Source organism: Diadema antillarum, unplaced genomic scaffold (genome assembly GCF_040938485.1).
Source record: "Diadema antillarum isolate AM-2024a unplaced genomic scaffold, OU_Dant_1.0 seq00000688_RagTag, whole genome shotgun sequence".
Classification (NCBI taxonomy): domain Eukaryota; kingdom Metazoa; phylum Echinodermata; class Echinoidea; order Diadematoida; family Diadematidae; genus Diadema; species Diadema antillarum.
The window spans coordinates 142,724-158,108 of record NW_027271593.1 but is presented as its reverse complement, the minus strand read 5'-3'; the positions used below and the strand labels follow the sequence as shown (position 1 = coordinate 158,108).

The window sequence follows — 15,385 nt, the reverse complement described above, 5'->3', positions numbered from 1 at the left end:
CGAATTGTCACTGGCGTTCAATGCATATAGTGTCGACAAGAAATTTCGCATGCATTCTAAATTCGCGAATCTTGGCGCTCAAGAAATTCACGTACTTAAAATGCATGCAAGCATTCCTCATTTTACAGTATTACATGTTTGTACATACAATTGTATTACATGCAAACATATTTTCATGCTTTTATTTTCCTGCTAGCCTACTTTCATGTTATGCGAGATGCGTGAAAATTTCTCACTGCACAAATTTCCACTTTTCAGTTTGTTATTCTTTTGAGACACTGGCAAGAAAACATTAATCATAATTCATTTATGAAAAACCACATCAATCCATGTACTTGTACACAATGTGCACTGTTTTCATTGAGCTGGGGTATATAGTGTACATCGAGGCGTATACAGTGCACTCCCGTTATAACGAAATGCTCGGGACCGGCAGTTTTCTTTCGTTATAACAAAATTTCGTTATAACCGAACAAATACAATATATAACGAAAACAAGGAAACCACATATATACACTGTATATATCATATTCTGTTTGCTGAATACTCATCATACACTGGAAAGCTATGTGAAATGTGATGGGATAACTGTATCACAATAACAAACGCAAGTTCACCTCAGAAACTGTGGAACGAACACACAGTGGTGTGAAGCGTTCACCCATGTAGAGACGCTATAAATGCTTGTTCCGCTACGTATTTTCGAAAGCAATTCGCATTTCGTTATAACGGAGCACATTTCTTTTGTTTTTCTTTGTCTGTGGCACTCAGAAAAGACTTCGTTATAACAGAAATTTCGCTATAACCGTGTTCGTTATAAGCGAATTTTTTACCATAGACTTTAATGGTGATAATTTTGGGACCAGAAGATTTACTTCGTTATAACGAAATTTCGTTATAACCGTGTTCGTTATAACGGGAGTGCACTGTACCACAAATGGCACACAAGCAAATGTTGGTAAAGGCGTACAGCTGTACATAGGTTACTGGAATGGCAATGCCATGCATATCAAAGTAACACGATAGGAGGACAAGACTAAGAATAATTCATGTTGTATAACAACAATGTTGCATACACTTGTACATCGTTGTACATTTTCAATTTGCTAATCATGGGGTAGAGTGGGGTAAAAAAGGAAAAAAATGCTTAAAATTCACAGGGAAATTTCTGGAGTTGAGCAAATATTTCTTGGACTAAAATTTCATACTATATCCCACCATGGACCCTAGGGTCCATGATCCCACTATCCCTATCAGACTTGACTACGATGATAAAAATGATTCATGAATTCACATGCGAAGCAAAGGGATCTGTAGGGTACTGCATGTTATTATGACTGCACACTAGACCCAATACATGTAGCTTGCAGTGTCCACAGGGCTACAATTGCAGGCCAGATGCACACAAACAAACCAGGGTAGTTCAACCATTCCTATGAACATTTCACAGAAGCATGTTGCTTTACTGTCACATTACAAGCAAGCATAGAATAACATCTTTTGTTTTAAAGTGCAAAACTTACATGGCAGCACATAGACATACATTACTTGCCCTCAATACACATACATGTATAGATGCATTGAACATCTTGTACCGGTACAAAAGGTGTGTAATGTCATATCTAAAAATTGAATGTGTCAGAAAATCAACCTCCACGGTCGCCCTTAAATGTATTTATAATAAATTGTTTAAATACATGTTCCTGTACATACCAACACAGCAATTCCACTCTAGACAACAAGCAGAATATATTCCTTAATGTTAAATACTTGTACACTGTATCATACCATCACACTGAGGTCAAACACGGTGATTTCATGTGACAAATAATTTACATGAAAGAGAAAATGCTTGGCCTTTTCTCTAGTGACTAATAATGATCTTGCATCAACTTGCACTGCAAAGCTTATTACTGTCTGTATGTAGCAATTAGGATTGATGAGTCCATTGCCAACGAAAACAGGCATGCAGACTTACTGAACATGTTTTCTCTCCCGACACTTTTATGGCATTGTGGCTAATGAAAGACAAACTGGAAAATAATCAATTTTAGGAGAAACACGAAGTACTTTGCACATGTACAGTGTTGACACGACGTAAAACTTGGCAATGCACTAACAACAAACTTTCACAACACACTTGTACTTGCACTATTCAATCACAAAAATCACATGATGCACTAAAAAGAAAGAACAACAACCTTCTGAGAACAAGAAACTGAAGCCAGGTAAGTTGCGATGACACGAACCCCTTGCAACACAATGCATTTATATGGACTTTATCGAGTATTCCTACCGTTTCATGACTACAAGTCCAAACTGGGCTTCTACAATGCTTGTTTCAAAAGGAAGAACACAAAAGGGGGCTCAAATTGCAATTCTGCCATGACACTCATTTATGATTTTTTTTCTTTTTTTTTTTTGCTCATTTGTTATTTCTTTTCATGTTTTGGGTTTGTTTTTGTTTTTCTGCTACATTTTTAGTTACAAATGACTCGTACACATTGAATTGAACACATGATCAGGTCCGTGTACGATCATCATCTGATACATGTAGGTGTCAAACTTTAAGTCTTATTTGATAACAATTAATGGCCTTTATTCAACCTCTGCTTGAAAATTTGCCTGACAAGAATCATAAAAACTGATATAAGAACATGAAAATCATGCACATGACAAATTAAATTCTGTTAACTGCTTCAGACTCACTTGACATGAACTCAACTGTCCTGTAAATACTTGGCAGTACTTGGCAGTACATGTATCTGCACCATGAATACAATTAATAGAATTGTAAGTATGGAATCAAGGTGTTTTTGCACACAAGGTGAATAATGATTATAAGCATTAAAGTCATCTACAAAATCACTCATAAGGTTTTGTAGGGAAAAAAAAATGAGAGGACTCTATTTAGTCCGTGTGAACCGGTGAATGGTTTGGTGATCTCAAGGTACTGTCCACTTTAAAGGGCTTCTCTATAGCCAGTGTAGCAATCTCAGCAGACATGGCATACTCTCTCGAGACAGATTCATGGGGTGCGATGGGTGGCAAGATGGCAGGTGCAGGTTTAACTTCCACTTCCTTCCCCGTCGGATCGACATGGGCAATGAATGCTGCAACGTCCCTGACGACCTCATCCCGCTGGCGGTATCCAGGACTTGCCGGGCTCACCTGACCAATCCGGCTGAACATGTGAGATTGCACTTGGTTTGGCGGGGGCGCACTCTCCCGCCGGACGTGCCTATTGGTGCGCACATGCGCTCCGGGCACGGGACCATTCCCTGTGCGCAGGTTGAAGCGCCTCACGCGGGGTGGGGCAGGCTCCTTGGGCGGGGCTGGGCTGGAGATTCTCTCTGGAGGTTCAGCGCGAGCAGTTTGATCCTCTGGATGGCCTTGCTGCTTGAGTTTCAGCTGGTGAAGCTGTGTTGTCAGGTATGCTATTGTTCCCGAACGCTGATCTAGTTCAGCTGTTAGGACTATAATTCTCTGACCCTTTTCAGAAATCTCCCCCTGGTAGGCCTTCTCACGCTCTTTCATTTGGAGTTCAATATCACTGCATTTTTGACTGTATGAATCTCTTTCTTTGCTTAACTGATTGCACTGCTTCTCTTTAGACTCCAACCTCTCCTTCAATGATGAGATTTCACTTGTGTATTGCTCTGAAAAATGGGAAAACAGATCAGACATTAATATATTTCATTCCCACTTGGAAATGCAGAATGCATACATGTACATCATACATAACACTGCTTTGTCAAGATAGGGAGGCAGGCTAAATGATTTTGCAGACATGTTTGCAATGAACTGATAAAATAATGAAAATGAACTACAAATAAAGTTTCCACTAGCTGTGATACACCAGCATACAACTGTATCTTTTAAAACATTTTGCTACTTCGGCGGAAATGATGAAGGTTATTGTTATGCAAGGTCACAGTACATGCACATTCCATCTTTGAAAAGAAAAAATTTTGGATTCCACGCAAATAGCAAGATGTTTGTGTGTCCCGTGCTTCAAACTGTAGCAAAAAACTTGAAAGTTGATCTGACTATCTCACTGGATACAGACTGGAAGAAGTTTCAAGCGTGTCACATCCAACATCTAAGAAGGACACTGTCTCTTGCTAGACAACAGGGTGTCTTACCTTCATCCACATCATCACTCTTCATGGCAAGTTCAAAGGTCAGTTCGGCACATTTCTTCTGCAGCTTGTACAGCTCCTGGTGGAGCGCCTGGAGCGTCTTGGCATGCTCCTGCTGCATGAAGAGGATGGAGCTCTCGGCATTCCTCAGCTTCACTTCGATTGGAGCGGCCATTGCAATTTGACTGAAATGAGACATTAATGGATGTTTTCATGCAGATCTGTAAACCCATTTTTAAACATTCTACAATGAGTATAAGTCACACGCCTCAAACAAAAATCATGTTTGAAATAAAATGCTATTTCTGCTTACTGATTTATTCTAATTTACATCTACCGTGTAAGCATGTTGAGTGCACAAACATACCTACATGTAGACAACATAGGTACATGTATGTAAAGTTTACATAGATCTACCTACAGTGTATGTGAGAATATGTGGTCTACATGTATATGTTTGTGCTCTCAAACATGCTTACACTGTAGATGTAGAGTAAATCAGTAAGCAGAAATAGCATTTATTTCAAACAACATGCACTGGTTTCTACTGGTTAATCTGAAGGGATGTGATGTGATCTGTGTGAAATGGCATAGGATCTAGGCGCCTAGAAAGATCTACTGTATACGCTGGTTTTTCACGTACAGATATTTTCGCGAATGAGGTCATAAAATAGACATTTTTGCAAGATGTTGTTTTTGCGAACTGATGCCGACGCTAACGTAATGCGCTATTCCCCTAGCGCCTATGGAGACATTTCGCATGTTGTTAAATTCGCAATCCAACTTCTGAGATTTGCGAAAATTAATCCCTCGCAAAAATAACAGCTTATACAGTGCATGGTTAAATGATGATCCATTAACACGACTACGGTGTTTTGTTGATATGTCTTCATGGTAGACACCTACAAAAAATAGAGTATAGACCTCTACATACAGTACAGAGCTAGCATTTGATAGCAAAACATTCAGTTTATCAAAATCTATTTAATACAAAACGTATCTTTATTAAGCTTAGGACCCTACATGTATTTCAAGTAACTGGATCTTGGTGGACATAGGGGGCATGGCAGGGCAGGGGTTGCCCAGTGGTGTGAGACGACTTTGAATGAAACGGTGACTCGTACGTAGATTTAGAATTCTACTTCGTACTCGGTAATCGTGCCAATACATAGCCCAAACTGTGACACTGAAAGGTTAAAATTATGATCTTTTGAAGCCATACTAACACAGACAGTTACAGCCACAGGTGCCACAGGCCAACTTCTAATGTTAACACTCACAGTTAGCAGTTCTAGATTGCCTGGTGTATACTTGGGTGACCCGCACCTCGTCATAATTAATGTTTGAGCATATTTGAATCACATTTCGCCACTGAAATTCTTTGAAATCCAACTCACATACAGGAAAAATGCTGAAAATTCCAATGGAATCACAAGTTCACTGATCGATATCGAAAATTTGCAGCTATCGTCGTCAAACGCGAACGATGCGAAAAAGTTGCGCGCTAAGGAAGGGGCCCGCAACTCGTCACCCGCGCTCCCATAGACAAAGCACGTAAAAGACGTGTGCGAGTGACCGTGATGCTCCCATTGATAGACATACACGTAAAAAATGCGTGCGGGGACAGTGGTGATGTGAATTATAATACGTATTCCGATTAAATTTCAGATTTTCGTGAAAAACTGTTCGGTTTTCACCACAATTTGCTTGGTTGTGGTAGCCCTGACAAGTTTCAAGCGTACTGAACACAGTCCCGGGCATAAATTTTTGTTTAGAGTAAAAGCCCCAATTTTCGGACACTTAAGCTTTTTTGCAATATTTATTCAACTCAAATAATTTTCCACAAAATGAAATCTATAATTATGTTTGTTACATATATCAAACTAATTTTTCTTAATAATGGATTTTCTCAAACTGATCATAAAATTTCACAAAATCCCCAAATATTATCACCTTGTCAATTCCCCAAAATTCGGACAGCGTCTCCAAAATCCGGACACGCGTGCAATGTCAGTACGCATACAAGGCCGCTGAAAAATCCGCGCGCGCCATACCTTCTTGATGCAAGGTTGCATTGGGGATGTTGCGGCGCCCGTTCGTGTCCGAATTTTGGGGACTCTGCACTTGCATTCAGCCCCTGTACATTTATTCACTGCATCGGCATGTACGGAGATTTTGTTTTTTTGTGTGTGTTTTTGAGGATACCATCACACTCTGAGCTTGCGATAAGCGAAAAATCTCGTAACAGAACGGCGAAATTTTTCAATTTTTAGCGCTTTTTCGGCGACCCCGATTCTTTACACGGGCCCTAATTTGCGCGCGCTTTGGAAAAGTCGCGGCGATTCCGCGATTTTGACGGCAAAATTTGGGATTTTAGACGGACTTTTGGAGGTGACTCGGGCATTTTCGCGCGGTGAACGAGTGTGCTAGTGTGTGAAACGATGTGATATGCTTGTGCTGTGACAGTAGACTTTGCTGCCTTGTGATAAGTGGCAAGTGTCCGGATATTGGAGGCCGGCCGAAAATTGGGGTTCTTACTCTAGTGCGCTTAAAACAATTTTAAGCAGGGTGACGGTATTCGGGCCCCTGACGAAGTGCGGGCACCTCACTATACCAGTTCGGGAAACCCACTCACAAGGGGGGCCCCTCCTTACAAGTAACCCGTCCCCCTTATAAGTAACCCCGTCCCCCTTATAAGTAACCCCCGGGGCACCCCTTAATATAAGGAGTCTCCACGCTTTTTTGCAATGCAACGCGAAAATGAAAGGACTGCGGCAATTCGCTTGACTACAAGATGTATGTCCATAAAGCTTCACAAGTTTCCTAGTTACTCACGAAATTTGAGCAAAATTGGTTTGAGGCATCACATCTAAAATCATGGATTTAAATGCGATGTCAAACGACCCATGCGAATGCTGAAATGCGAGCGATTACTGGCGTGAGTGTCGCCAGGCGCGGCGGCGCGGCAATGCTTGAGTGCAGACGGAGTTCGTACTCAGTCGCCACGTCTGCACTCAAGCATTGCCGCGCCGCCGCGCCTGGCGACACTCACGCCAGTAATCGCTCGCATTTCAGCATTCGCGTGGGTCGTTTGACATCGCATTTAAATCCATGATTTTAGATGTGATGCCTCAAACCAATTTTGCTCAAATTTCGTGAGTAACTAGGAAACTTGTGAAGCTTTATGGACATAATCAAGCGAATTGCCGCAGTCCTTTCATTTTCGCGTTGCATTGCAAAAAAGCGTGGAGACTCCTTATAAGGGGTGCCCCGGGGGTTACTTATAAGGGGGACGGGGTTACTTATAAGGGGGACGGGTTACTTGTAAGGAGGGGCCCCCCTTGTGAGTGGGTTTCCCGAACTGATACATACAATACAATAGACCGTTACTCGTTAGAAGGTCTAGTCATTAGTAACAACATACAACATGCAGATGTAAAAAATGTAAATATTTGTAGTCCCAAGATACAGCATTGCAGCAGGACCTACTACACTCTGCTAGCCTACGCCGGCCCCGGCCAACCCGGCATGCAACGGACATGGGCATATACGTAGTTCAGTATTCTACACGGGATAACTAACGTCACATTATTTACATACGGTTCCACACACAAACAATTCTGTCGTCGACGACTGCGTGCAAAGACCATTTCAATTTCAACCATACCTTTTCTCCGGTAAATCTACATCTATTCCTGTGCTGTAGAGAGAAGCTGCTTGGAGGTCTGCAACTAATGATCACTCTGTGTCCTGCATTCTCCCATATTTTATCTGCTCGCAAGCAGCAGATACTAAAATCTTTGGTTTGCCTTTCGGCTATGTATGGATCAATATGGACGTGTATGGTTTACACACGAATAATTTGTGCGTAGTATGCTAGCATGCATTATGTATTATGCGCAGGCCCTTTTTCGCTTCACATAGGATACAGCGTATCCAACACAAACGGGTCATAAATAAAAGGGCAAGTTTTATTAGGCTCGTTCACCCAGAACCTGATAAGTTTCTATTTAAAAATCTCATTGAAGCACGATTTGTTTTACATCTACCCAAATATGTAATAATAAATTATCTTATTGTTTAATATATTGAACAAAGTAATTATGGAGAATCAAATTTACATATGAAACTAATCAATTGTATCAATTTACTGATTATAAGATAAAGAATCAATATACACTGTACAGGGAGCCATCAATAGATGGCGCAAGAGTACTCACAGCCAGAACGTTAGTAAGTGGAGGAGAGGAGAAAATTCTCTTTGACTTACAGTAATAATTGAGTTGCTTTGGAGAGAAAATCGAGTACCGAGTATACAAAAAAGATTTTGTTTTCATGAACAATATCTTATATATTTGTCACATTGACCAAAGAAAATGCGCAACACCCGAAAGTTCAAGTCATGTCCAGGTAATACAAAACATGTTTAGTAACCAATAAGAGGCTTCACACTTTCGACCCAACTCCATCGGAGAAACTCTCTGACTCCGATTCAAGTCCAACAGGTTGTTGGCGTGTAGAGTGCATAGTTATCCACTGCGGCTAGTTGTCGACTCATATAGGGACTGGCGCTCCGTTGGATAACGTGAGACCATGGAGCCTATACTCAATGGTGAAACCAGAGATACACTTGATATACTGAGGCAGCATGTTCCATTATGCTACGATCGTACATGAGCCCTCAAAAGCTGGCTTTTTAAATTGATATTAATCTAAAAAATATAGTCGAATACGGCTGCTGCAGCTGTATAAGGGGGGGGGGGGTGGACAGTTGTCCCCAAATATTTTCATCCCCCTCTTTTTTCTTTTGATTGTTTGGATGTATTATTTCTAAATAGTTCAGTAACTTAGTAAATCACGCAATGAATCCATAATGTATTATAGTTTTGTATTTCGCTTGTTTGTTTACAATAAGTAATTTCTCGCATTTCGTTATCTTAGTGTGCAGTTGCAAATGAAATCATAGTGGTATTGACATTTTTCCATTCACTACAACTTTTATTTCATCATTGCCGGAGAGCGCTGTGCACCTCTATAGACTTGGCACAAAGTGATAAGGCACACATGTAGAACAAGACGTGATACTCGATGCTTCGATTTAACCATTCAAATTGTCCCTAAACAATACTATTTTATTATAATTCTCCCTCGAATATTTAACAAAAACTTACCCGCACTGACTATATTCCTGCTTAGCGCCTTGGACTCTGTATACAGGTAAAACTGGACACTACTTGTGAGATGATGATTAATCAGCGGCAACATATCATATAGGTGCAACGCGCCTGCAGGTTGAACATTAATTGGGGTCTTGACTATCTCTGTATTTTAATCGTAGAAAATGTTTGATTGAGAATTCCACATAACTTTAAAAGTTCGTTCGTTCGTTCGTATTTATTTTGCTTCTCATATCAAATCAAATCAAAATAAATTACATGGGTGTGACAAATTTAAACAAAACATAACCAATCAATGAATGACAAAGGAGCAATTACAAAAGCGCAGATTAAACTACATGCATATAGCAAAATCATTGTAAAACATCTATAGTTGCACAAATAGCCTAATACGGTATAAAGCATTACATCTGATTCAACATGGAAGTAGGAGACCGTCAGCCTAACCATGGCTTGAATGGGCTGATGGCCTCATTGGGGATATAGCTCAGGTTTGCCTCTCACGAGAAGTAGTTTTTATTGTTTTTGTTATACAAGTATTTATCAGATCTAAAGGGGAAAAGAAGATGTGAGTGAATGCTGTGCGTGTGCAGTATAGGTGCGTTAAATGTTTGTGTTGGGGGCATATTATTATGATTATACTTTAATGTATCAATATAATAATATTAACAAAATCAGACCAAAAATAAACAAATCATATTATAGTTGTTATAGGCCCTATTTTACTGAATATATGAAATTAAGATATATTTCTTAAACCAGCTTTGAAGGAAAACAATGATGTTCGTGTTTTCAGGGAGTCGGGTAAAGCATTCCATGTATATGGTATGTAAGCGGTTTCATTCTTATTCGACTATCATCGAGATGCGACAAAAAAATTCGTAGTAAAAATAAATTCGATTTCTAGGACAGAAGTTATGTCATTGCAGAATAGGCCTATGATCAGGGCTCGGTATTGCAGCCACTAAAGTCTCGTTCGAATCTGCAATTTTGGTTGGGAAAAAGAAGGTTTCAGTTTGAAGCTTAGTTGCCTGATGGGGCCACTAAATGGTAAGCTTTTTTGAAATTTGGTACCCAGACATCAATTTTATAGTGGCCATCGCAGCTCATGTCAAGCCCTATATTCATGTATATAATTATGCATATTAGATTCAATTCAATTCAATTTCTGTTTTATTACAAACACCGAATAAAAGTCCGAAGAGTAAACGTATTTGGTTTACATCAAATTTGACAACAAAATACTAAGTAGATAATTCAACTTTACAGCAGGGGGACATAGAGAAGGAAATACACCAAACTGGCACTTTACACATCAAAACAATATCATATTACCCCCCCCCCCCCAAAAAAAAAAGAGAAAAAGATAAAAATATACTGCACTATAAAAATGCTTTAAAAATCAGTTTACCCATTGATCTAATTAACATAAACATTGGTAGAAAATTAGATTATGATGATACACAAGTCGATATCGCCAATATGTTTTGTTATCGTTTTTTTTTAACGGGATCAACATTCAACAACATTCAACATTCAACAAGATAATGATGCTGAATCGTAAAACGCGACACACACACACACACACACACACACACACACACACACACACACACACACACACACACACACACACACACACACACACACACACACACACACACACAATACACATAACGCTCACGCGCACGTTACACATTCACGAGTTGCGTACTGCAAGCTCCTTGGTTGTACAAAGTGAATGTAACTGCACAGTTACGAACCTGCGTATATGCGTTGTGGTTCCTAGACAACTCGACCCCAGGATAATCCGACCCCAAACAGCACGACCCGGAAAAAAAAAGGGGGGGGTTCATTCAGCGTTTTGTCGGCTAAGTTTTTCTGACAAATTGGTTTGAAGTTACTGAAATCCTTGCATCTAATTGGCTAAGAGCAAAGTCGCCAGAGAAAAAATATCTGTCAAAACGCTTGATGAAATGCCCCCTGAATAGCTCAACCTGGTCGAGCTGGTAGTTATCATCTCTACAATGTTGTAAGATTCAACTTAATGATTAAGTTTTAGCTTGACAATGTTACAAGAAAATAATATAATGTGACGGGATAAATGACAAGTTCGAACAAGTAATTTTCTTTTCGTTTGACATTTTAGGAAAATTAGTTATAGATTGATATTCATGATGACGTTAGTCAAATTTAGTTTCATTTTGATTGTTATAAAGGGTTAGTATTATAGCAGAAAGGCAAAGACTGTGAATTTCTGCTGATGGTAACAGAGTGCCGGGCTGCTTTTCAGCTTCAACTGGAAAATAACACAGTGGCGGATCCAGAGGGGGGCGCACCGGGTGCGCCCCCTCTTTATTTTCGTTAAAACAAAAGAAATAAAAAGACAAAAATGGGGGTGCGTGCTATGGGCCCCCTTTAATTTTGCAAAGGCGCCTCCCCTTTACGGAATTCCTGGATCCGCCCTTGATACAGATCCTTATAGGTATGAAAAAATATCTTAAATCTCCCCTAGTCCTTTCATCAATGGTTCCATTGTACTGCGCATTTGAACATTTCTCGGGGAGGAACTTGCCTGGAGCCTCGGTGATTACGTTTGCCTTTTCCTCCCCTGGCAACCAGCGGTATTCACCTATAAAATCACTGCATTTTATTTTTCATGTCTGGATAGTATGATTTTGAGTTTGTATCTTATGTAGAAATGCAAATATATAAATAAATAAATGATTTCATTAATAAAACAAACAAATAAATAGATAGATAGATAAATAAATAATGATGATAATAATGTTGATAAACTACTACTACTATACTACTACTACTACTACTACTACTACTAATAATAATAATGGCTATGAAATGCGCTGTGTAAATATATTAATTTAATTACCACTACTACTATGATCATTATCATTGTTATCAATAATTGTTATTATCATTATTATTGTTATTATACCTGACTATTATCATCAACGCAAGACAAAAAATACTTGCCAAATGCACATCTTCTGTTTCTAAGGCAAAGATGAGTACGTGATGCGGGTAAGAGCAATATACGCAAGAGAGCGAAAACGCCAAATAATGCACTCAAATGGTTTGATTCTTATTTATGTAATCGGCGTCAATACACTGTGGTTGAAGGTAAACATTCCTATTCTATATAGATCGATCTCAGCCGGGGTGCCGCAAGGCTCGGTCTTAGGCCCCCTCCTGTTCACAGTATATATCAATGATTTGCCATCAAGTGTTAAAACCGGTAACATCTATAAAAAAAAAAATATGTTTGCAGATGATGCTACTCTGTTTGTTAGTGGGTCAACTGTTGAATCAACAGAGAACCAATTAAATCAATCAATGGAGGAGGTGAATCAATGGACGACAAAAAACAAGTTAGTATTTAATACGCAAAAACAAAGGTAATGTTAGTAGGTTCCCGGCAAAGATTAAATACGTTACAAAGGAAGAAATTGAAAGTTAGAATAGATAATATAGAATTGGATTGTGTAGAACAAAGCAAATGTCTTGGTGTTGTTATTGACGAAACGTTGAGCTTTAAACACCACGTTAATGCTACAGTGAAAGTTATGCAACAAAAGTTCGGCATGATTAGACGAATAAAGCATTTATTTACCCCGAACCAATTAAGCAGATTATACTGGGGGTTTGTTCTAACCTATGCAATGTACTGCTCAACTCTTTGGTCTTCAAGATCCGAATTTAATCATTCTACAATAAACAAATTGCATAAACGTGCTGGTTACATGGTTAGTGGATATACTTGGGATACCCCATACTGATCAAGTCTTACAAAACCTCGGGTGGTGTACTCTCAAAACACTATTTAAGAAAAATATCGCCATCATGTGAATAGCATTGCTCCATCAATATTGTGTGAAAGGTTCTGCTTTAACGACAGGTTTTTGCGGATAACCCGCAATTCAAACAGAAAGTTACCTTCATTGATATCGGAGGAGAACTATGGAACTCTCTTCCTGATGAATGTCGAAATGCAAATTCGCTTTCCATATTTAAGAGTGAGTTGGGTCGTGTTACATCTCTACTGTTATGTAATGTCAAACTAAAAAAAAATGTACGTACCCCAGCTCAGTGTAACAATCTCGTCACAGTCATGTCCTTTACCTTGCATTTATTTTGTACTTGTATAATGTTGCCTTTTTTAAAGCTCTTGCCGCGCAATGCACCTATACATACTCAAACACTCATCGTATTTACAAACCTATACACGCATACATACACAAACACAAACACACACACACACACACACACACACACATACACAAACAACAACTACATAATCATAACTCTTCAGTACATTAATAGGATTGGCAGATTTGTAATTTCACTTGTTTTTTAATGGAATTGAAATTGTGTTATTTCATTGCAGTTAAAAGTATGTATATTGATGATTTTACAGTTCATCGATGTCTAATAATGTCCATTGAATTGTTGTATTCAGTTTTAATTGTTGTTTAATGATTTATATATTCTGTAACATTTTACAGCTAAATGTGTATATTATTCATGCAATTTTGCGTATTTTAATGTTCTGTATCGTACATTTTATGTGTTGTTTTTAAAAAGGGCCTTGCTGAAAACCAGACCTTGCTGAGCAAGCAACCCTTTCAAAATATGTGAAATAAATCAATAGATAAATAAATAAAAACGCCAATTTTGAGACATGTTGAATAACATCAAGACTCGAAAACACAAACAGATATAAAGCCTTCGTCCAAATTTTATTCATAATTGGTCAATTACAAGATAGATCTGTGCTCCTGACTATACCATCGTCTCGGTGTATAATTTATTATCTGCGTGCTGTAGACAAGGTGTTCCAAAGTTGAAAAGAAGAGGAGTGAAAGAAAGTGCATTCATGGACAATGATTGGTCCTTCGGCTAAATGTCATTGTCAGATTGGCTTCCTTTGAAGATCACTCGGTCATCCATCAAGTTTAGACTATCGCAAAACTGCTAAACGTCATTACGTAACAGGGTCAATGGCAGTGGCTTATTCAGACGCCACAGGTCTTCTGGTCTAAGAAGTCCAGACTTAAATTTTCTCTTACACATGCACGGAGTGATGATAAAAATTAATAAACGTCCCATCAGCTATCGCGCGCAACTGTTTTGGCAGTGGTATGTGGAATAGCCAGATCGAGCTACCCAGAGCTTGGGTCGTAATGTCAGAGGGTCAAGCATTTTACAGTCGAGTTGTCCAGCTCCCATGTGTTATAAGCACAGCGGCTAGCGTGCTGTATGCTCGTGGCTGTATATGTAGGAGAATAGCATGTGTATGTACGTATGTGCTGCGTGCGATGAGTGCGTCTAGTGTGCTGGCGCAGAGCATGAGCAGAGCAGAAGACGAATAACTTCCAGCTAGCATGAATCTCCCATAGTTATCACTCGAGTTTGGCACATCAACGACACTGAAGGGTAACTGCATTCCAAAATCGTTATTTTTTTTGCAGTCTTGTGTACGTATGAAGATTTCTTAGTCCGAAAAGTTAGCTGACAATTTGTGTAATTCTGCATGTTGCAGATAGCGCGTGCGTACGCACGGCAGGAACGTTTTTCGTAGATGTAAGAAGTGTACATTGTTGTGCATGTGAGGCATTAACAAACTGGTTCGTTCACGTATTGTGTACGCCAACGATTGTGAAACGTTCGCCCGTTGGCTGAATAAATGAATGAAGTGTATATTTATGGGCCTATAATATCGACCCATGCCAGCTAGGGCCACGGTATTAAAGGTATGGTTAGGTATTTCTACTTTCAGCCTGTATGACAATATACATGTAGGCCTACTGCTATACTGTTTATTACACAACAGGTCAAACTAAATTAAGCCAAGATCACAAAGATGGGAATCAGGGCCATACTAACTTTAGCGTTTATCATTCACTGTGATTCGGTATGAAAATCAGATATAATTCATTATTTATACCAAGCCATGAAATGAGATCAATTTTCCGTAGATTGATACGTAATATAGACATGAACAGTGTTTAAATCAGTCGATTTTTTCGTTTTCTTGAAAAAATCTTG

General features: G+C 39.2%; 2 protein-coding genes across 2 annotated transcripts in view; one reads left to right on the top strand and one right to left on the bottom strand.

Moving 5' to 3' along the window:
- Positions 1 to 2,602: 2,602 nt before the first annotated feature.
- Positions 2,603 to 4,317, bottom strand: LOC139737292 (coiled-coil domain-containing protein 92-like). Its single transcript, XM_071647966.1, has 2 exons — positions 4,146 to 4,317; positions 2,603 to 3,659 (listed from the first exon to the last, which is right to left on the bottom strand). The coding sequence occupies exons 1-2, from the start codon at positions 4,315 to 4,317 to the stop codon at positions 2,911 to 2,913; spliced, it is 921 nt and encodes a 306-aa protein (XP_071504067.1). The 3' UTR covers positions 2,603 to 2,910.
- Positions 4,318 to 14,654: 10,337 nt separating this feature from the next.
- Positions 14,655 to 15,385, top strand: part of LOC139737257 (pre-mRNA-processing-splicing factor 8-like) — a 52,288-nt gene continuing 51,557 nt past the window's right edge. The window contains exon 1 of the mRNA XM_071647934.1: positions 14,655 to 14,773. The gene's annotated coding sequence lies outside the window, so the exon portion shown is untranslated. The remainder of the gene's footprint in view (positions 14,774 to 15,385) is intronic.